This window comes from Arachis hypogaea, chromosome 3 (genome assembly GCF_003086295.3).
Source record: "Arachis hypogaea cultivar Tifrunner chromosome 3, arahy.Tifrunner.gnm2.J5K5, whole genome shotgun sequence".
In the NCBI taxonomy this organism is placed as follows: domain Eukaryota; kingdom Viridiplantae; phylum Streptophyta; class Magnoliopsida; order Fabales; family Fabaceae; genus Arachis; species Arachis hypogaea.
Window position 1 is genome coordinate 6946864 of NC_092038.1, and position 23233 is coordinate 6970096.

Genomic DNA, 23233 nt, shown 5'->3' on the forward strand with positions numbered 1-23233 from the left:
ACTCCAAATTGTATCATTAATAGTAATCAATAATAACATTGTCATTTCTAATATTTTTTTTTACAAATATCGTTTCTAAATTAAAGTATCCCCAATAAAATATTTTTAAAGTATTATTTTTTATATTTTTAAAAATAAATTAATTTAGAATTAAAATTTACATTAGAATTTATTGATGAAATAAAATTGATACTACTTTAATAGAAAACCAATAAAATTTTGTCACTTATATAATTATGTTTAAAATAATTATAAAATAAAATTCTAATGGAATTAAACTAAGTATTGGAAGAACAAATTTTACTTTTAGTTTTAAATTACTATTTATAATTAAAATGAAATTAAAATTAAAACTAGGTGAATTCTATCCAACTCTTTTTAAAATAATATGTCATTTACCCTCTCTAATATGCTAATTTTTTATTGGTTGATATTTTAATTTATTATACTAATAACTAAAAATTTATCCCTTTCTCATGAGTTTCACTCCATTTTAACATCATTTGCAGTAATGAATCCTTATTGTTGCAAAAATTAGAGCTTACACTTACTGATAAAGTTATCAAATTAAAAGGAGATGTACTTTTAAATATGATATTGTACCAAATGTTATTATAATAACAATTTTTTTTATACATATGAAGGATGAATTATTTCTTTTCTTAGGAATGATCTTTCTTTTTTTATTTGGCCACTAATTTTTTTTATCAAATCAAAACCTTAAAAAGTCTCTGAAACTGTACCTAAATACCTTCATGCTGAAATGGATTTTCTATGCTTTAATTTGTTCTAGCTATAGAGCCTAATTAATTGTTAATTAGAACAATGTTTAAGTTAATAAATTTGTAATAGTTTTTCAATAATTTTTTTCATAAATATTATTCCAACAGTTTTTTTTTTCGGTGAAAAAAATTATAGAAGAGTTTCTTTATTAATATTTTAAAAATTATGTCATGATCTATTTTAAATAATAATTTAATCGTAGTTAAAATATTAATTTTAGTTAAATTTAAGTAATTTAAATTACTAATATAACTAATAATTAAATTAAAATATCAACTAATAAAAAATTGACATATTATAAAAAATAAATTATATATTATTTTAGAAAGAGTTAAATAATATTCACCTTAAAATTAATATTGGAAACTTTTCAAGATGCCATTAAAGTTTTTCATTAATTAGCGCCCTGCCATGGCAGAAGAAATTGCTGCACTTGAGTTGAATCAAACCTGCGCTGTGGTTGATTGTCCTCCAAAATGAAACCAATTGGATGTAAGTAGATGTATTCTTTTTCAGATCTTCCACTCTTTAAATCTCTTTAAATTTATGGTTTTAGTACAGCGAGGGATCAGAAAAATTTAGTTGTGCGGGTAAAAAAATAATAAAATTTAGATATAGATATATTTTTTTAGTTCTTCATAATATCTAATAGGGTTAAGTATGATTTTGGTCTCTAATATAGGGGCTGAAAATTTTTTTCGTTCCTCACCTTTTTTTCGCTCCAAAATGGTCCCCAAAGTTTCAGTTTGTTTTAAAATCATCTTTTTTACCAATTATATTTTTTTTATTACCAAATTACTCTTTATTAAAAAAATTATAAAATAAAATAAATATAAAATAAATAAATAAAAAAGAAAAAAAAAAGAAAGAAAGGGGGGATACAGAAGGGGGGAGGGGGGAGAGAAAGGAGACCCATGCACCGTCGCTGCTCCCGCCCGCCGCTGCTCCCGCCCGCCGCTGCACCGCCGCTGTCCTCGCCCGCCGCCACACCGCCTTCTTCTTCTTCTTCTTCTTCCTCTTCCTCCCGCCGCCACACCCACCGCCGCCCCCACTTCTTCTTCTTCTTCTTCTTCTTCTTCCGCCGCCACACCCACCGCCGCCCCCCCCCCCCCCCCCTTTTTCTTCTTCTTCTTCTTCTTCCCGCCGCCGCACCCACCGCCGCCCGCCGCTTCTTCTTCTTCTTCTTCTTCTGTGAATTCTATTAATTGAATTTTTTTGTGAAATTTCTGGATCTGAGTTTTTGTTTATCTGAGTTGAGTTCTAAATTTTTTATGATGATTTTCTGAGTTGAGTTTTTATTTGTCTGAGTTTGAATCTGGATCTGAGTTTTGGATTTGAATTCTGATGAGGATGACGATGATGATGTTGATTTTCTGAGTTTTGGTTGGTGTGATGGAGATGGTGATGGAGTGACAGTGGATGAGGGTGGTGGTTTTGGTTCTGGTTCTTGTTCTGGTGGTGGTGGTGGCGGCATGATTTTGGGGAAGAAGGGATAGGGGCATTTTGGTCCGAATGACCATTTAAAAAAAAAAAAACTCAAACTTTGGGGACCAAAATCATACTTAACCCTATCTAATAAGTTAAGCATTAATCTATTATGACTTTGAGTTTCATTTAAGAGAGCCAATGAGTTGCTACATACACAAAATGAAATTCAAACTCTCAGCACTTATTTAAGCGGACAATTAAATTAATCACTCGACTAACTCAAATTTATTTAGACATATTTAAAATTTTAAATTAGAACTATCTATACATATTGATAAGAATTAGAAACATACACACAATCACTTTTTATAGTATTTAAAATAATAAAAAGATAATTTCACACAGTATAATATTTAAAATAATAAAAAAATAATTTATAATAATTTTTTTATTTTTAACATAACTAAATATTATTTTTTTATATACGTTCTTAACAATTATTTTAATTTTTATTATCTCATATTTAATTATAAAATCTACTTATTATAATTTTTATAGTATACATAAATCTTTTATCCAAAATAATTACTATAATCAATACCATTTTAATAATAAATATTAATAGAGTATATTAATATATAAATAATATATTTTTTTATATTAAATATTTTTTAAACAAATCACTAATAATTTAAGTTGCATTTAATTAAAAAATTAAATTTTAATTTAATTATTAACTAATTAACTAATATAATAAAATTAATTATTACAATTTTTTGAGTTTATTTATTTTTTATTTTTATAATAAATCAAATTTAATAATATAATTATTTTTAAATATTAAGTTTAATAAAATATTTTTTAATATAAAACATAAAAAAATATTATTTACATTTTATTTTAGATAAATATAATATAATAAAAGACACGTATATATAGTACATATTAGTTTTTTTTTTTTTAAACTCTGTGGGGACTAAATGCCCCCTTCTCTTTCAATGTAGGTCCCTCTCTATTTTAGTGACTCTAATTGAGAGGGTTGTCTGAATATTCATTATTTTTTAATTGGTTATTGCTTTTTTTTAAGGAAATTTTCTAATATCTTGGAAGACAAAGAAATAAACTACGGTAAGCTCGTTCTTGTACTAAAACCGAATGCCGTGCTTTGGCCAATACTGCTTGTAAACTATTGTGGATCTTGAATCTTTTACAGTTTCTTTATGTGTCTTGTTTTCGACCACCGATTTTGTTTTGTGATAATCAAAACACCTTATATATCAATGCTAATTATATGTTTTATGAACGGATTAAATATTTAAGAGTAAATTGTCATCTTATTCGTCAAAAAGTTTAAATCCAAGTAATAAAGTTGGGAATTCTTGACATGTACTATTCTTTAGCCTGTAGAAGCGTATTAAACCAATCCATTCAAGAACATTTTAAAGACAAGCAGGTCCAAACCACATGATTCACAACACTAAAATTCCTCTATATTCTTATTATATATCTTCTTATTTTTACATGTTCTAGAAAGTATAGCATTTTATTTTTCATTTTATTAAAATATTATTTAAAAAAAATTATAGATATAATTGAAAATATGATAAACTAATAGCAAACTTTGAATTATATAAATAACAGCCGTGTATTTACTATTTAGTGTACTCAAAAAAAAAATATATTCATTTAATTTATTTTTTTCTTTTGTTCATACCTAGGAATTTAGTAAATAATACTACCATTGAAAATTTATTTTTAGTCAATAATAACATCATCATTTCTAATCTAATATAAAAGCTTTTAAATTAAGTAAAGTCAATGCACTGACCTTTTTATTGATGTGTCCAGCAGCATGGAGTGACAACATCATCTTATTTGTAAAAATGATCTGCTTCGTCCATACCTTACTTTTGTGATAATTACGTGTGTTATTCTCCTAAAATTCTGAAAGAGAAAATTGAAAATGATAAATCGTTAGGGTCAAGCAAATTACGCCTCCAACTAATTCGTTGTCGGTTCTCACGAGTTATCCCTTCTCTTTACAGTACTAATTCGTTGTTAGGTGTAACAAATTACTATACATTACATTAATTTCTTTTATAATTATGTTTATATATTAAAATTAATTACTAAAAATAATTACTAATATAAAATATATATTAAAAATAAATTAAACTTATATTTATATATAAATATATATTAATTCATTTTAATATATAAATATCATTTTTATTTATTTTAAATTTAATTTGAACGAACTATGACCCAATTCTAAAGCCCTTTTAACCCATTTAGGGCTCCGCGAATTACTTTTAAATGTGTAATTTGTTTAAGCCGATAACGAATTACATAGATTTAAATTAATTAGAAACGAAATATAATCTTTTTGTAAATAAAACATTTGAATAATAATTTTTCTCTCAGTTCGATTTATTTATGTAAATTATTCTTATAAATAAAAAAATTAGCTAATTCGAGAAAGATGAAATAATTTCTCTCACCATCCTACATATGTGACTTTATTCAAATTATATTTAAGAATTCATTTACCAAAATACAAGCGATAGATCCACATTATTCAAGCTACGAGAGGTATTTAAGTGTAATTATTTAAGATTTTTGAAATAAGTAGATACTTTAGTATTTCAAATTTTAAAATACATAAAATAATTTTTAATGTTTATTTTTTTAGACAATACAGATTTTTTCTGTTAAATTAAAATATTAATTTACACACGTGATTGTTAAGTATCTATATGTGTATTTTAGACAAATCAATGACTAATTATATATTATTTTTTTATGCATTCTCTTTTATATATCATTATCAATGACTAATTATAAATTTGACAATTAAAATATGTAATATGACATTCTCTAATTATAAGTAAAATTAAATTAAAATTAAAATATTAAAATTAAAACATAGTTATATTATTTTACTAATTTAACAACCAATACATGACATTCTCTCATTACAATTAAAATAAAATATTTTTTTTTTCAAAATTATTAAACTCTCTTTTGTCATCCTTTTATCTATTTCTCTTTCCTTCTCTATTTCTCTCTATCCTTCTCATTCTACATATAACTTATAATTTATATTTTATATTACCAATTTGACAAATCAAAATGTGTCACGAGATATTCTTTTATATATTACAATTAGAGTAAAATATTTTCCTCCAAAATTAACAAACTTCATCTCTTTTTCTTCGTCTTCTTCTTTATCTTTCTCTCTCTTTTATCTCTCATTTTCTATCTCTCTCTACCTTTGTATTCTACAAAAAATAAAATTAATAAAATAATATAATTCAAATAAATTTATAAAATTATAAGAAATATATTAAATTTATAATTAAATATAATAAAAAATTCATAATATTATTCACATAAAAAAATATATTATTATTATATTCATATTTTTTAGTTTTAGATTTTCGCCACTTATCTTTTTAATTTATATTTTTGCTCCTATTTCTTCAAATATTTATTACATATAATTTGATAATAATTAAAATCAAAATCCAATTATGACAAGGTTTCGAAAATTGAAGTGGACTGACTGATTCGATTAAATTAACTAAAAATCGGTTATCTGACCGGTCCAATTAACCCTAAAAAACATTCTATAAAAAACGGTCTAACTAGTAAACCAGCCAGATTTTTTAAAGATACGATTTTGTAATTTGTATTAAAAAAGGGCACTGTTTTGATGCCAGGAAGAAAAAAAAGAACCCACTAACTAACATCGAGTCCCAATTTCCTTCCAACCCATTAACACCCAGTCCTAATTTTCTCACTATCTAACCCTATCAGAACAAACACTGCCACCACCGTCAACTCCCAACACACCTGCTCGTCGTGAAGCCCCACTAGCCATCGTCAGCCTCCAGCCGCTGCCACTCTTATCTTTCTCACCACTGTGCTCCTCGCGAAGCTCCACCAGCCACCGCTACTCTTCTCCTCCTCACCGTCTCTATGCTCGCCGTGAAGCCCTCCTCTACGATCGTCATCACCATCCTGGAGGTCTCTGCTTGGCTTCTCTCTTCAAGCTCGCTCTCTCTCCTTCTCCAATCTCACTCTGTCTCACGTGAAACGCGAACATCTCTGCTTGCTTATCCTCCTCGCCGTCACCTATTTTTAACTGTTTGGCCATCGCTTTCTCGCGGACATCTTTGTTGCTCGGTTATCTTTTCTTCTCTAGTGAGAACTCCTCCATTGCTTCTTCGATCCTAAATTTTTATCTGAAATTAATTATGATTAATTTTTACTTTTGAATTAATTATTCTTGGTAATTTGTCTGATTTTTTATAAAAAAAATTTAAGTTAATTTTTTTAAAATAATTTTGTTGATTGTTAATGGTAATTATTAATTCTGAGTTTTAGATTTTTTTTATTTACGTAATTATTAATTTTGTATTATAAAGTTGTATATATTATTGGATTTTTGTTGATGTGAATAGAAATTGTGTAAATTTATATTTAATAATGGACACTTAGTTATTGGGCATAAGTAATGTGTGTAAGTTTAGGTTCGATAATTAGAAATTTGTGTAAGCAGTGTTTAAAATTTGTTTGTTCTTTTAGTGGTGGAATATAACGTGTTTGTTAATTATATGTGTTTTGATTTTTTATAGCGATAAATTTTAATGTTTGAATTTGTGAATTTTCAATGATAAATTATAGACATTTTGAATTTTAATCTTTAAAATTTTGAATCTTAAATTTTATTAATTTTGAAGTCATTAAATTTAAATATTTAAAATTTTATTGTGAATTTTTAATGATTTTGTTTTATATTTACTTAATCCGGTTTAATTACAGTTCGACTTCAATTGAACCATTAAACTATTGAATTAGTCATTTGATCGGTTCAATAACCGGTCCAGTTCTCACAACCTTAGTTATGAGGTAACCTTATAATTATCAATATAAATTTTTTATACTAATATCTAATTATATTTTTATAAAAAATATTATTTTAAAAAATAAATATAAAAATTAATTATTTTTATCTGTGCAGCAAATTTAATACCTAATCAAATGTAAAAGTACACACACAATAAAATCTTTTAATTTTTAGATAATGAATATTAAAATTAAATATTATTAAAAAGTTAAACTCTTTTAAATAAAAATGATAACTAAAAAAAGTTATCATTTGAATTTTTTTATCTACATATTTTTAGTCGATCGAGATTTTTGTTTCCTATGCCTTCTTGTAAAAGTAATTTGATTCTATAATTTTCTTTGCCATAATCTATATTGTCAGAATAAAATCAATGGAATTTTAAAAAATATATATTTCACTAGTATATAATAAATAAAGAATACAAAAAACAAAATATATACTAAAATATAATTTTATTTATTAACATTAAAATATCATAAAAAATAATATTATTTAATTATTAGCATATGATACCTATATTGAGGTGGTATAAAAATCATAATAATAACAACTAAATTTAATAAATTATTAAATTATGAAGGTCATTATTTATATATCTAACCTAGCTCCTAAAATATTGACTCCAAATAAAGTTAGAAATTAAAAATATTTTCAAGTGAAAAAATATATTTTTTTTGCCTAATTGCTAATTGTGATAGCACAAACAACTTTAACTGTAAGCCTATTTTTTTTGTTGTGACAACTCTAACCTATTTTGTACAACATTGCAACAATTAAATTCCAAATTTTTTTTAAAAATATGAACAAAACACTTAGATTTGTCAAGACATTTTTTTTAAGTATTATATTACAAATTATGAGGAGCTTAACATTGAGATTTTATAAATCATCTACATTGATTTTGTGGTTGACCAACTTACAAATTTAACTTTATAGATGACTTGATTTACATTGCATGCAAGTTTTAAAATATTGCGTTCATAAGTATTTGTACAAATATTTTTAATTATCTATGAAAAAAAATTTATATTAAAAGAAGTTCTCCTATCTCTTTAAATAAGAATATTCATTCTCTTCTTCATCATTATAAATGATGATCATATAATATGATATCTATAAATTACATTAAATTAATATCTTATATGGTTAAAAATAAATATGAGTTTATTTATTTTAAAAATGTTTTTTTTAAAACAAATTATTTTTTGTTCGGTTGTCGGGTTCCGGACAGATCGGGAGGGTTGGTGGGGGAGTAAGGACGCCTTAGCTTGGGTCGTTCTGGTTGCGGGTTCGCCGAGTAGCCGAGCACTTGTCCTGGAGAGAGAGTGATGGGGGGTGCCACCTGCAAAGACACTCCGACGCTCAAGTCAGCAATGTGCAGGCGGGCAGAATAGTGAGGTGAAAGGATATGACATACCTTGGGAAGGACAGGTCTTTCCCTATTTATACTGTGTCAGAGGTGGGCCCTGAGGGGAGGAGCCCATTTTCTGCGAAGGTTCCTCCCAGCTGTGTTAGGGCACGATGAGGACGCGTGTCTTGACATCGTGGCGGACGCGAGGGGCTCGATCGCCCGGGTCGGGTTCCCAAAGGGTCGGGTCGACCCGTGCGTGGCTCGGGCCAGGCCGCAACAGTGCCCCCACGCGCCGTTAATCTGCCGTATAGGCTGTTGGCGGCGTGCATCCTGTCATCGTTGTCGTCTGGTCGGCCGTTCGTGTGGGAAACGCGCTGTCTGCATGCGTGCCCGTTCGTGGTTCGGGGCGTTCCATTTTCGCCTTGTTTCTCGCGCGGGGCATTAAATGCTCATAAAAGATTGAAAAAATCCCGTGTGTGTAAAGACAATTCTGCCCCCAAGTCTTTCGCGCTTCCATCAGAGCGGTTTTGAACAGTTTTATGTTTCTCTTCTTCTTCCATTTATCTACCTCCCTGATCATACTGCCCATTCTTCCCTTCTTTGCTCCCATTACACAAAAGCTGTTTCCATTGCTCTTAGCACGCTCCGTCTCTGTTTGAACTTCCGCAATTCTTCCAGGTAACTGCTTCATTTCCTTTTGTTCTAATAGGTATTTGCATGTCTGTTATGATCATCTTTTTGGTTCTTGCTCTATTCTTGCTCTTTCTGGTTATTTTGTGGGTGCATTTTGTGGATGCGCTTTCTTTTCCTTTTGTTGGTCATGGGGGGGGGGTTTATGCTTCTGTTTGTTCTTGGTTTGTCTGGTCCCCTTTGTGGATATGGCGCGGGGGGTTTCTTTGGGTTTTTTCCAGATTCCGACCTCACGGACTAACCGCGCGGTGCCCCCACACTGTAGGTATGCCTCGTGTCGTTAGCCGAGCTTCGACCTCCGCCGCGGGTTACGACCCGTATGCGTGGGTGGTTTCCGACCTCAAGAACTCTCCCAATCAGATGGGGGAGGATGAGCTAACGGAGTTTCGCCAAGCCGAGTATCTTTGTGGGGGCACCGACGAGGAGGCGAACTACGACGTTTATGTCCCCGCCCCTCACGAACGCCTTTATGAAATTAATTACAATGCCCCCCGGGTTGCCGATTGGATTTGGTTCTACAAGGCCATGTTCACTCAGGTCGGGGTCCGCATCCCCTTTTCCCCCTTCCAGATGGACCTCCTTAATCGGATATCCGTGGCACCATCTCAATTGCATCCGAACAGTTGGGCGTCCATTCGCTGCTTCGAGATGGTGTGCGAATATCTGGAGCTACCGACCTCTGTCGACGTCTTCCTTTTTTTCTTCACTTTAACTAATCCTTCCAAGGAGGGGAAACACAAGAAGGGATTCATGTCCTTCCGGTCCGCCCAGGGTCGGAGGATCTTTGGCTTGTTCGAGGACTCGTATCATGGGTTCAAGGACAAGTATTTTAAGGTCCGTCCGGCTAAGGGTCGCCACCCTTTTTGGTTATCCTTGGAAAAGGAGCGCCTCATCCCGACATATTGGAGTTTCGGGGCGGGGTCGAATCCTTTTATCAAGGTTACTTATAAAGGGATGTCGGCCGTGGATCGGCGGATAGCCGACATCTTGTTGGCCGTTCTTGGGAGAAATAACGTGAATCCCCATCTCCTAATGGGAAATCGTGAGGTCGCCAGAGATTATGTCTGTGAGTTCCTCTTGCCGTGTAGTCGCTTGCTTAAATTTTCCTATTGCTTCTTTTGTTTGACTTGTTCGTTTTCCAAATTGTTTTGTTGTGGGACTTTCTGCCGAGGTAACCGGCATGGACAATTTGTTTCATACTTTTCTTCAAGATGACGAGGGTGAGGAGACCACAACACAACAGGCAACGGTTCCTCCAGAAGCGCCTGCTGCCGACGTCGATGCGTCCGCAAAAATCACCACCCCGACCTCCGCTGCCACCCCGACTTCCGCGACTCCGATTCCTCCAGAGATTGCCATTCCTGGGCACTCTTCTTCCTCTCGCCGGGAGGAGGAGGAAGAATTGTCCGTCATCCCTACTCCCAAGAGACAGAGATCCCAGTCTAGTCCTGAGGGTGTTTTGACCGTTATGGAAAGGAACTTTGATGCCGGGACGTTCATAGATGCCTAATTGCTTCCGGGTACAGAGGACCATTTCCACGGTACCGACCTCTCGGGGCAGGCTCGATGGATGTACCGCACTCTTCTTCGCGGCGCGGCCATAGCCAGGAAAGCGGAGTTCGAGCTTTCTGGCATGGCCTCGCTTCGTCGGAAGCTCAAGTCCTCAGTTAATGCCAACAACAAGTACAAAACTGAAGTCAAGACACTTCAGGATCAGCTGGTCGAAGCGGGAAATAAGGTTGATGCTGCTGAGAAAAAGGCTGCTTTGGCAGAGGAGAAACTGAAGACTGCCGATGCCTCTGTATCCCGTCTTACGGAGCAGGAGACAACCTTGAAGAGCCAACTGAGTGCCGCGCAGAGTCGGTTGTCCGCTCTGGAGAAAGAGCGGAACGAAGCGGTGGCGGCTGCCAAGGTTGCTCGGGAGGAAGCCGATTTGTTCAAGCAAAAGCATAAGGAAGTCAAGGAGCAGGGCAAGAATGCAATTTTCATGACTGAAGAGGCCCTCAAAGCTCAGGTGAAGGTCGTCTCCCCGGATTTTGACGTGTCGGCTATCGGGGTCTTCAAGACCATTAAGGACGGCAAAATTATTGATATGCCGAGAAAGTGATGTTTGTGTTGTTTGTACTTTTTGTCGACTGTTATTGTGACTTTGCTGCCCGTTAGTGGGTTTGTGGGCTTGTTTGCCCGTAAAATTAACTTTTCTTGTCTTATTCGCCCTTGATTTACTTCGTGTTTCCGTTTACTCACGTTAGCCGTTTAATGGCATGCATTCTTGTTGTGGTCGCTCTTCGTATTTTTTGAACTGAGGGGTTCCCGGGGTGATCAGTCCCGGGACCTCGCATCATCGTTCTTATAATGGTTCTCTTAGAGAGTTAGCATTTGGAGAACGGCATAGGCAAATATAGAATGTAAAAAGTTAAGAGTTTAGAAAATATCATAGGCAAATGTGGCACGTAAGGAGTTAGGAGGGTTTAATCATTAAATCAAAGAAACTGAAGTGCTATTATGAAATAGATGACTTATGAATAAAACCTCCTTAAGTTGTCGGCATTCCATGTTCTTGGCACCTCCTTGCCGTTGAGTCTTTCTAGCTTGTATGCTCCTCTACCGATTACCTCCTTGATTCGGTATGGTCCTTCCCAGTTCGCTGCTAGTTTGCCTTCTCCCGGAGTGGACGGGCTGATGTCGTTACGCCTCAGGACGAGGTCGTTTTCTTCGAATTTCCTTTTGAGCGCTTTGGCGTTGTAGCGTAGAGCTATCCTTTGTTTTAGCGCTGCTTCTGCCAAATGGGCCATTTCCCTGGTTTCTTCTATCAGGTCTTTCTCGACGGCTTCGGCTACTCCCTTCAGGAGTAGACGTGGACTCGGCTCTCCGATCTCTACGGGTATCACTGCATCTGACCCGTAGGTTAGCCGGAAGGGTGTCTCTTTGGTGGAGGATTGTTCGGTTGTTCGATAGGACCATAGGACCGAGGCCAGCTCTTCGGCCCACGCACCTTTCTTGCTATCTAACCTCTTCTTGAGCCCTTGCAGGATGACCTTATTTGCGGACTCGACCTGCCCGTTTGTCTGTGGATGTTCTACCGAGGAGAATCTCTGCTTTATGCCCAGGCCGGTGAGGAATTCTGTGAACTTCTTGTCGGTGAATTGTGTTCCGTTGTCCGAGATGACGACCTCCGGGATACCAAACCGCGTTATGACTTGTCTCCACATGAATTTCCTGCAATTAGATGAGGATATGCTGGCCAGTGGTTCAGCCTCTATCCACTTTGTGTAATAGTCGATAGCGACTATGAGGTACTTGACCTGTCCCGGGCCGACGGGAAAAGGTCCTAAGAGATCGACTCCCCATTGCGAGAATGGTCGAGAGGCCGTTAGCAAGTTGAGCTCAGAGGCGGGTGCACGATGGAAGCTGGCGTTTTCTTGGCACTTAACACACCTCTTGACGAACTCCTTGGAGTCAGCCATCATGGACGGCCAGTAATAACCTGCTCGGATTAACTTCCTCGCTAGGGCTTTGCCACCTATATGGTGGCCGCAACATCCCTCATGGACTTCCCTGAGGACGTAGTCCGTCTGGTCGGGATGCAAGCACTTCAGCAGGGGATGACTGAATCCCTTCCTGAAAAGCTGACCCTGGATGATGGCGTATCTGGCGGCTTCCCTTCTTAGCTTTTTGGCATCCTTTTCGTCGTCGGGGAGCTTACCGCTTTCTAAGAAGTCGATAATGGGATCCAACCAGGAGGGGCTTAGTTTCGAGAGGTGTAATGTGACTGCTGGCTCTCTCAATTTTCCTTGGATTAGAGACCGGTTACCCTCTCCCGGTTTGGTGCTAGCCAACTTTGACAAGAGGTCTGCCCGTGTGTTCTTTTCTCTCGGGACGTGCTGGATCGAGACTTCTTCAAACTTTCGGCTCAAGTCCTTGACTTTTTCCAAGTATTTCTGTAGCAACGAGTCCCTAGCTTGATAGCTCCCGTTTACTTGGGAGGTGACGACTTGCGAATCGCTGCATATCTCCAACCTTGTTGCCCCGACCTCTGCTGCTAAGGTTAGGCCTCCTATGAGGGCTTCGTACTCCGCTTGGTTGTTTGAAACGGGAAAATCGAACTTAATCGATTGCTCGTATACGACTCCAGCCGGACTTTCCAGGATAACCCCAGCACCCCCGAACGTCTGGTTGGAGGCTCCGTCTACATGGAGCTTCCACCGTGTGTTCGTGTCTTCGGCTGGGTCCCCTGCTACTTCCACTAGAAAATCCGCCATTGCCTGCGCTTTGATGGCCTGTCGGGGTTCATATCGTATGTCGTATTGAGAGAGTTCAATCGACCAGGTCATCATTCTCCCCGCCAGGTCGGGTTTTTGAAGCACTTGCCGGATTCCCTGATCCGTTCTCACGACGATCTGGTGGCTTTGGAAGTACTGCTTTAATCTCCTTGAAGAGGTCAAGAGTGCCAGAGCTAACTTCTCCAATTTGTTATATCTCAACTCCACCCCTTGCAAGGCCCTACTGACGAAATAGACTGGTTGTTGTGTCCTTCCTTCTTCTCATATCAAAACTGAGGCCAAAGCTTCTCCCGTTATGGCGAGGTACAGGTACAATGGCTCCCCTTCTTTTGGCTTCCCGAGTACAGGTGGTGTCGCCAGGATTTCTTTGAAGCGTTGAAAGGCTTCCTCGCATGCGGGTGTCCATTCGAACGCTATTCCTTTCTTCATGAGATTGAAGAATGGTAGGGCCTTCGTTGCCGATGCCCCAAGAAACCGTGACAACGAAGTCAGCCGTCCTGCCAACCTTTGGACTTCCTTGATACTGCCTGGGCTCTTCATTTGGAGTATCGCCTGGCACTTCTCCGGGTTGGCTTCTACCCCTCTTTGGGTTATCATGAACCCGAGAAACATTCCAGCTTCCATGGCGAAAGCACACTTGAGAGGATTTAGCCTCATGCCGTGTTGCCGAAGGGACGCGAATACACTTGCCAAGTCACTCAGAAGGTCGTCAGGTCGTGTTGTCTTTGCGAGGATGTCGTCCACGTAGACTTCAACTGTCTTTCCTATGAGATCGTGGAATATCCTGTTCATCAGCCTCTGATACGTTGCCCCCGCATTTTTTAGGCCGAACGGCATTACCTTATAGCAGAAAGTTCCTCCTGGTGTTATGAACGCCGTCTTGTCTTCGTCTGGGCGGTGCATCGGTATCTGGTTGTAACCGGAATAGGCATCCATGAAGCTTAGATACCGGTATCCTGCCGCAGCGTCGACGAGTGCATCTATGTTAGGGAGGGGGAAGCTATCCTTAGGACATGCTTTGTTGAGGTCGGAATAGTCCACGCACATTCTCCACTTGCCGTTGTGCTTTTTTACCAATACTACATTTGAGAGCCATGTCGAGTAGTCCACTTCCCGTATGAAACCCGCTTCTAGGAGGCTGGCCGTCTGTCTGGCCACCTCCTCCGCTCTTTCGGTCGACATCTTCCTCCTTCGTTGGGCCACCGGGCGTGCTTCCGCCTTGACGGCTAGGTGGTGCGAGATGATTTTTGGGTCTATGCCCGGCATGTCGGCTGGGGTCCAAGCAAACAAGTCACTGTTGGCTCTTATCATTTCGACCAAAGGTTCCTTCAACTCGTGAGGGAGGTTTTTGTTAACGAATGTGAACCTTCCCTCTTCGTCACCGAGTCTGAACTTCTCTAGATCCCCTTCCGGCTCCGGTCTGGGCTTGTCGTCTACTCTGGCGTCCAGGTCGGCTAGGAACACACCGGACGCCTCTTTAGACTTCTTTCTGAGGGAGAGACTGGCATTGTCGCAAGCGACCGCCGTCTCAAGGTCTCCCCTCATGGATCCTATGGATCCGTCATCTGTAACGAATTTCATGATTAGCAGCTTTGTGTTGATTATGGCTTCGAAATCGTTGATCGTTTTTCTTCCCATAATGATATTATAGGCGGTGGAGTCTCGGAGGATCACGAACTCGGCCATCGCGGATCTCCTGCCATGGGGTTGCCCTATTGAAATTGGCAAGGATACTGTTCCATCCGGTTTGATGAAGTGGTCGCCTAATCCTATCACCCCATGTTAATGAGTCGTCAGATCGGCATCTTTTAATCCCAGCGCATCGAACACGTTGCGGAACATGATGTTTGAATTTGCTCCTGTGTCGACAAGGATGCGCTTGACAAGGCCGGTCCCCACTCTGGCCGTTATGACCATGGGTGGGTTTTCCGGGATGTCGTCGAACCATTGGTCTTCTGGGCCGAAAGAAATGAATGGAGGCTTCTTAGAGCTTCGCGTCGACGAGGAGGAGATCGACAATACCTTGGCGTCCTTCTTATGTGCGGATCTGGACTTTGGTACGGCGTTTTTGGCCGTAACTACGTTTATCACCGTGAGGCCGTGTTCTCCGCCTTCTGGCTCTTGTCGCCTTTTTGCCGAACGGGTTTTGCCTTCCTCGTCTTGGTCGCGGTAGCGCCTCCTTGGCTCCCTGATCAGGTGGGAGAAGGCCGCCAGTTTACCTTCCCTTATCGCTTGTTCCAATGCATCCTTCAAGTCGAAGCAATCCTGCGTTAGGTGACCGTAACCCTTGTGGTAATCGCAATAAAGGTTCTTGTTCCCTCCGGTGCGGTCTTTGAGTGGTCGGGGCTTCGGCAGGATTCCTTTCTCGGCTATTTGTTGGTAGACTTCCACGATGGGGAGATTAAGCGGAGTGTAGTTGGTGAATTTTCCTACTCGGGGGAATGTTCTTGGTGCCTTACTCAGCGCCTCTTCTCTGGTTTGTCCTTTTGGTCTTTCCCCATTGCCCTGTTGCCGGGCTTGATTGTAGCTGGGTTGTCGTTTGTTGGCGGCTACAACTCGGCTGACTTCCTCGTCGTTTATGTACTCCTTGGCCACCGTCTGGATTTCATGCATTGTCCAAACCGGTTTCGTGGTAAGGTGTTTTCGGAAGTTCTCGTTGAGGAGGCCGTTTGTTAGGCAAAGACTGGCCACCGAGTCGGTTAAGCCGTCAATTTCCAAGCATTCGTCGTTTAACCGATCTAAGTACCTCCTCGTCGGTTCTCCTTGTCTCTGGGTTATCCCTAGAAGGTTGATGGGGTGCTTGGCCTTCGCTATCCGCGTTGTGAATTGGGCCAGGAATGCACGGCTGATGTCCGAGAAACTGTTGATGGAACCTTGAGGGAGGCCGTTAAACCATCTGATCGCTGGCCCTGCTAAGGTTACCGGGAAGGCGCGGCATCTTACTTCGTCCCCCACTCCCTCCAGATTCATCCTGGCCTCAAAGGCCGTGAGGTGTTCTAGGGGGTCTTGAGTTCCGTCGTACCTCATGTCCGTTGGTTTGTCGAAGTGTTTCGGCAACCGGACCTCAAGGATAGACCGGTGGAACGGGGTGGCGCCCATTATCACGGGTTGTCGCGTTCTCTCGGATCTCCCTTCCCCGTCTTCGCGACCTCTTGTCGCTCGGCGGGTTAATCTGCCGCGAGAGTAGATGATCGTGTCATTTCTTCTTCTCAGTATGGGAGATTCCTCCCGCGTGCTCTCCGCTTCCGTTCGGGATGCGGATGCACGCCGCGGGCGGCTTCGGTGAGAGTCTTCCTCCTCGCTTCCGGGAGACGGGGTATAGCTGGGATCGGTAGTTCGCCCATCCCTCTCCCGGTCGGCCAGTTGTCGCTCTAAGTTCTGGACCCTGTGGCGTAGCTCCTGCATTATTATGGCGCTGTCGCCGCCCGTTTCCCCGAATGGTCGGGTTCTCGTGTGTTGTTGGGGGGACCTCCGCCGCCCCCTTAGCGAGGCAACGGAGGCTGCCCCCTCCACTCCGGCTGCTCGAGCTTGGTCGCCGGGACCCAGCACGACTTCCATTTAGGCGGGGAGTCCCCACAGATGGCGCCAATGTTCGGTTGTCGGGTTCCGGACAGATCGGGAGGGTTGGTGGGGGAGTAAGGACGCCTTAGCTTGGGTCGTTCTGGTTGCGGGTTCGCCGAGTAGTCGAGCACTTGTCCTGGAGAGAGAGTGATGGGGGGTGCCACCTGCAAAGACACTCTGACGCTCAAGTCAGCAATGTGCAGGCGGGCAGAATAGTGAGGTGAAAGGATATGACATACCTTGGGAAGGACAGGTCTTTCCCTATTTATACTGTGTCAGAGGTGGGCCCTGAGGGGAGGAGCCCATTTTCTGCGAAGGTTCCTCCCAGCTGTGTTAGGGCACGATGAGGACGCGTGTCTTGACATCGTGGCGGACGCGAGGGGCTCGATCGCCCGGGTCGGGTTCCCAAAGGGTCGGGTCGACCCGTGCGTGGCTCGGGCCAGGCCGCAACATTTTTCAAAATTAATTTATAATTTATTTTAAAAATAAATAAATTTTTTTTATATAAACAAATAAATTTGAGATAAATAAATAAAAAATGTTAAAAATTATAATTTATTAATTTAAAAGTAATTATATATAAATAATTCAAAAGAATTAGTTTGACATTTATAAATTTTTTTAGAAATTATTTTAAAATTTTAAAAAAATTTTAAGGATTATTTTATATTTTATCTTAGGAATTGATTTCTCTAAAATGTAGACGTAAACACTTAATAATCACATATATAAATTAATGTCAGTAATCATGTTAATAACTAATGGATAAAAATTGTATTATCTAACAAAAATAAATACTAAATATTATTTTATATATTTTAAAATTTAAAAGACTCAAATATCCAACTTTTAAGAGATTTTAGAACTGATTTGAGTAATTTCTCAATATTTAATGTACCATATACACTCGAGATAATTAGAGGATAAGAAAGAAAGTATTCGGTTCCCACCCTACCCCATATTGCCCAATCTGGAAAGTTAACAAGTTAGTTGCAACTCAATTACTAGTCTGCCATTGTGCGAGTGGGAGAGGTTAGACTGAGAAAAATTCTCCACATTGTATGTGAACTCTTCCCTAAAACAGAAACATAAAAGCATGAAAAATTTAATTAAATTCTAATATTATATTAAAATTAAAATTGAGTCTGTATGTCTAATTCAATCGTAACTATTAGTTCATTAAGTGAGAGTTTGTTATACGTGATAAATTATTTAGAAATTTTATTCATAAAAGATATAAAATCTGTAATAATTTTTTGTATATGTTTAAAATAAATTATCTTAAAATAAACCTTTTTCTAATATAAATTGTCTTAAATATATTAATTTTTGATGTAGTTTTATTTTGTTATATTATTCAAGAAGACAAATAAGAAATACATAGTATATATTTATTGCATTCCTTCAAACATTCTTTAGATATTACTAGAGTAGGAAATTCCAATATGTCGATTTCCATAATTAATTGGAGAATCTTATTCTTATATCTCCGAAAAAGTTCGTCCATGACTTCTTCTCCAAATTGTGCCTTCAAAACAGGTTCTGAACATGCATAAGAGACATTCCTTCCACAAAAGGAAAAAACATTCAATACAAATATAGTAATTTTATGGTACTTAATCCCTTCAAGCATTCTTAATTAGGGATACTAGGAGAGTAGGAAATTCCAAATTTTTTTCCTCCATCAATTGGACAACCTTAGTTTTAAATCTGAGAAATAATTTGTCCATGACGTTTTCCCCAAATTGTGCTTTCAAAAGAGGTTCTAAAGCAGCTCTGTGTTGTTTAGTTATAAACTGTGACCTCATATTTAGATCAAGTTTATTATTCTCATCAACACCTTCGTTTATGTTGGCATCCCAACCCATTATCACAGCTTCTAGCCTTTGAAGACTGAAAGATCCTTCTTTCTCAATTACTTTTCTAGCTTCCTCTATTGTTGGGTCATACAATGGTAAATTAAAGGACTCCAATTTTGTCGCCTCAATCAAATTCTACAACAAATTAAATACCATTATTACAACATTTTATTAGAGTGAAAATTTGGAAATTGTAGATATATAAAACATAACTAAATGCAAACCAAAATGTTATAAAAGATCCCTACACATTTTAAAAAGTAAAAAGAATTTGAAAGAAAAAATATGTGCAACATTTATTGGTAGTATATAGTATATACTGTGGACATAATTGAGAAGGAAATCAGTCAGACTTTATCATTAAAAAGGTTAGGTATGTATTGTAATAATTCAGGCTAACTTAGTTTGTAACTTATTAAAGACTTATTTAAATAACCGAATTTGGCATATTTAAAAGTTTAATGTAGTCTAAATCCTGTTAACGAGCCTCTTAATAAATAAAAACTTTGAATTGAGTTAAAAATTTAAATGAATCTAAAATCTAATAAGATACAAATAAATTTTTTCATATATTTATTAAATAGATTTGGTAAATTTATAAATAATAAATAATATTTTCTTTAACAAAGTTGAAAGTTCTAACTTATAACATTTTGGTAAAAGAAACATATATACATGATACTTTTAAATATATCTGAAGTAGCATGGCAGGTTTTACAGAAAAATGGATTTAGGAGTATTTACGGGTACAGATAATTTGATTACTAGTCTAAAACTAATCCGACCCGATTATATTGGTTTTAGACCTTAGTTGGTTTGGATATTGGTTTTTGGATCGCAAAATTTAAACAATCTGATTAGTTTAATATTAAATAAATAAATAAATAAAATCTAATAATAATATATATACAAATTTATTATTTGACCCTAAAATTTTTTAAATTATAATAGTGATTTAAATTTGAATTGATAATGTATTGCTTTTTTATTATTGTTATTACATATTTATAGTATTTATATGATTTGTAATTTTTTCTAATTTTTTAAAAGTTTTTATGAATTTCATTTGTAATTGAGTATTCAATCATTCAAACTGATCTAATCCGAATTTAATCGGTTTGTATTAATTTGGATTCTCTCATTCAAAATCACAAATTCAAATCAATCTAAAAAATTAAAATTTAATTGACTCGATTCTCGTGCTCTCTCACATCTAAACCAACCCGATCCATAAACATCCTAAATGGTTCCTCTCAATTTTTTTCGGGCCGGCCATGGCAAGCCAACTAGGCTGATTCCTTCCATGTATGTTAGATAGTTGATCTATACGACAATATCCCTGTATTTGTATCTGTTTCATAAAATTAAATTTGAGCAAAACAAGAAAATACAAAGAAAACAAGAGTTTATATAATATACTTAGGGTTTGTTTGGAGGTTAGAAAGAAAATAAAAGGAAAGAAAATAAGAGAAAAGAAAATAAAAGGAAAGAAAATTGAAAGAAAAGTTGAGTTATTTGTGTGTTGTTTGGATGAATAGAAAATAAATGAAAAGAAAATAGAGGGAAAATTTTCTTTTGTTTGGAAAGAAAAGTGAGAAGAAAGAAAATCATAATAATATAAAATTACATTAATATCCTTATCATAAAATAAAGTATAAATATTTTTATTTATTCATATTTTATTATATTTTATAAATATTATAAAATATTATAATTTTAAATATTTAATTTAAATTATTTATCTAATATATATAATATTTGAAATATAAATTTCTATTATAATAATATAATAAAACTAAATTTATATTAATATTTGTTAATAATATAACTAAGGGTAATATTGAAAATATAAAAATATAACATTTTTCTTTTAGTTTTCTTGCTTGTAAACTAAAATTTTCTTTCCTTACTATTTTCTTTCATAACCAAACAAAGAAAAATATCATTTTTCACCTATTTTCTTTCCATTTATTTTCTTTTCACTCATTTTCTATCAAACCAAACATAACGTAAGTGTGTACCTCTAAGACCATGTCATTGAGTATTGTGCCAATTATGGTCCAAACAGTTCTGATATCACGAGTTTTGTCCCTTCCGAATAAAGTGAGAACCATTCCACCTCCAGCCACTACTTCTTGTGAACGTAATTTCAGAAATACTTTAAAGTCTTTTTGGAATTGTTCAAGATATGCTTTGTGCATTCCTGGAGGACTTGTGCTTGTTAAATGTATATTTTCCTTATTAACCACCTTCTTTGGAGCCTATATTTTGAAAACAAAAATAAAGCATACAATGCAATAAGAGTAAAATCACTAAGAATAAATAATCATTTTAACACCTGAAAGATATTAATTTTGACAAAATAAAAAAAAAATTTATCGAAGAAATTTTCGAATGTCAGTTTCATTTGATAAAATGAATTAATCATTAACATATCATTCTGAACGTTTAGGTTATTTTGTCAAACAGAACCAATATTTAGGAGTATATTTTGTCAAAAATAAAAGTTAGAATTTATTTTAGGAAAATCAAAATTTTTTGGGTGTCAAAATAATTATTTATTCAATGGAGACTTTAATTTGTGAGTGATGTGGTTTATCACCTGAGAAAGCCAATGAAGACTAAAAGAAGAATGAACGAAGTGTAAGGAATCATTAGGAAATAGCCTTCTGTAGAATGTCCCTGGAGTGGCATTAATAAAACATGGACCCAATTTGTGTCCCTTCTTTTCTTCTAGGCTTTCCAAGAATTTTGGAAGTGATTTAAAGATGCTATTGAAATCATTCCCATATAGATCATTCAAGAAGAATTGAAAGACCGGTGGTTTGAGATTCAAGTTAGAAGTAGTTGTATCAACAATGTCCATGACATTAGATACCAATTGAAGAGCATTTGGTCCTGAAGAACAACCTAAATCAGCCACCTTAAAGCAGTGAACAGGAATAATAGTATATAACCTCTTGATACTCTCTTCTACTATGCCTTTTGCCTCCCTCATCACCTTTTTCTGTCAAAATATATTCATATATTAATGTCATATAGAACATAATAATGTTAATTAATTAATTTCGTTGTCACTCATGAAACGGCGTAAGCAAAATTCCTTTTTGTTCAAATTTGGTATTTAATCAATAATAATTTTTGTGTGAACTGCCAATATCTTTTACAGGAGAATAGACAATATATAAAATTTGTTCGGATAAAAAAGTACTTATATATCAATCATAGGACTAATAAAGGTATTTTTCTTCCACTTTAATATCACACACTTAGTACTAACCTAAGATGGATTTGGCTTGTATTTTTTTTTATTTTGTATAAAAAATATCAAAAATAATAAAAAAATGTTTTCTTTTCTTTTTACAAATTTCTAAAAACTGATAATATTAAAAGTAAAAATACAAACTGGACTATTGGTTAACTAATTAACTAATAGTGTTGAGATGTGAGCAATTTTACAGAGAAATAAAGAGAATATTGTTATTATTATTATTTGTGTACCTGAATGATGGAGTTATTAGCATAGCTATTATCTCCTGTGCCATGGTTCATGTGGAGGACTACTTGCTGTGTATCCATTCCTCTTCTTTGATGCTATGGAATAATTAATAATATCATCAAATAAATGGTAACAAATATAACAAATGGAGAATGATTATATTCTATCTGGTAAAAAAAAATCAAACGAAGAAAAAAGAAAAGAGGAGAAAAAGGAGGAAGGAGGAAAGCACCAGAGTAAAGATTCTATCTGGTAATTGAATTACTGAACAAAGAAAAATGCTCCTGAACCCAAGCTAATTAAGCTGCTCACTTGTTCACTGCTTGCTTGTGTTATAAATTGTAATATGATGAATGAAAATAAACCTACTAGCCTCTATCTATTTATGGATGATTATATTGTTGGACGTTTCCTAAATGTGTATAGAGTTTTCCATATATAGCAAACTTCAATTTTCCGTAAATTTAATTTGTAACCACATAATATAAGGGCATAAGGCCTACCTATCTTGCTCTGTTAGATATTCAGATAAAGTGGGACCAGTCAGTACTAGTCACCTGAATAAAAAAATTTAAAATGCATATATAGTTCTATAAAAAATATTTTTTTCTTTCCAAATTTATTTAAAACTTAATCTATTTGTACAAAAGTATGTCCAATACATCAATTTATTAAATTAACTTCACAAATAGAAAAGATAGTTAATTTAAAAAGAATGAAATAGTTTCTCTCACCATCATCATACATGTGACTTTATTCGAATTATTGTATATATAACTAAGACTTTAAATGAAATTTTAAAATTTTAAAGGCTTACGTACTCTATTTCTTATAATTTTACAAAAATATTAATTGATTTTTTAT

At 35.8% G+C, this 23233-nt stretch overlaps 1 protein-coding gene across 2 annotated transcripts; it reads right to left on the reverse strand.

Annotated features, from left to right (window-relative positions):
- Nucleotides 1–18381: 18381 nt before the first annotated feature.
- Nucleotides 18382–22846, reverse strand: LOC112789181 (S-adenosyl-L-methionine:benzoic acid/salicylic acid carboxyl methyltransferase 1). 2 transcript variants are annotated; one of them, XM_025830964.3, is made up of 5 exons: nucleotides 22602–22846; nucleotides 22372–22464; nucleotides 21473–21877; nucleotides 20892–21131; nucleotides 18382–19005 (listed from the first exon to the last, which is right to left on the reverse strand). In XM_025830964.3, the coding sequence occupies exons 2-5, from the start codon at nucleotides 22447–22449 to the stop codon at nucleotides 18637–18639; spliced, it is 1092 nt and encodes a 363-aa protein (XP_025686749.1). In that variant the 5' UTR covers nucleotides 22450–22464; nucleotides 22602–22846; the 3' UTR covers nucleotides 18382–18636. The 2 variants fall into 2 exon arrangements, with proteins under 2 accessions (XP_025686749.1, XP_025686750.1); XM_025830965.3 differs by lacking the exon at nucleotides 18382–19005 and adding an exon at nucleotides 19965–20221 and having other exon boundaries at nucleotides 22602–22778.
- Nucleotides 22847–23233: the final 387 nt, after the last annotated feature.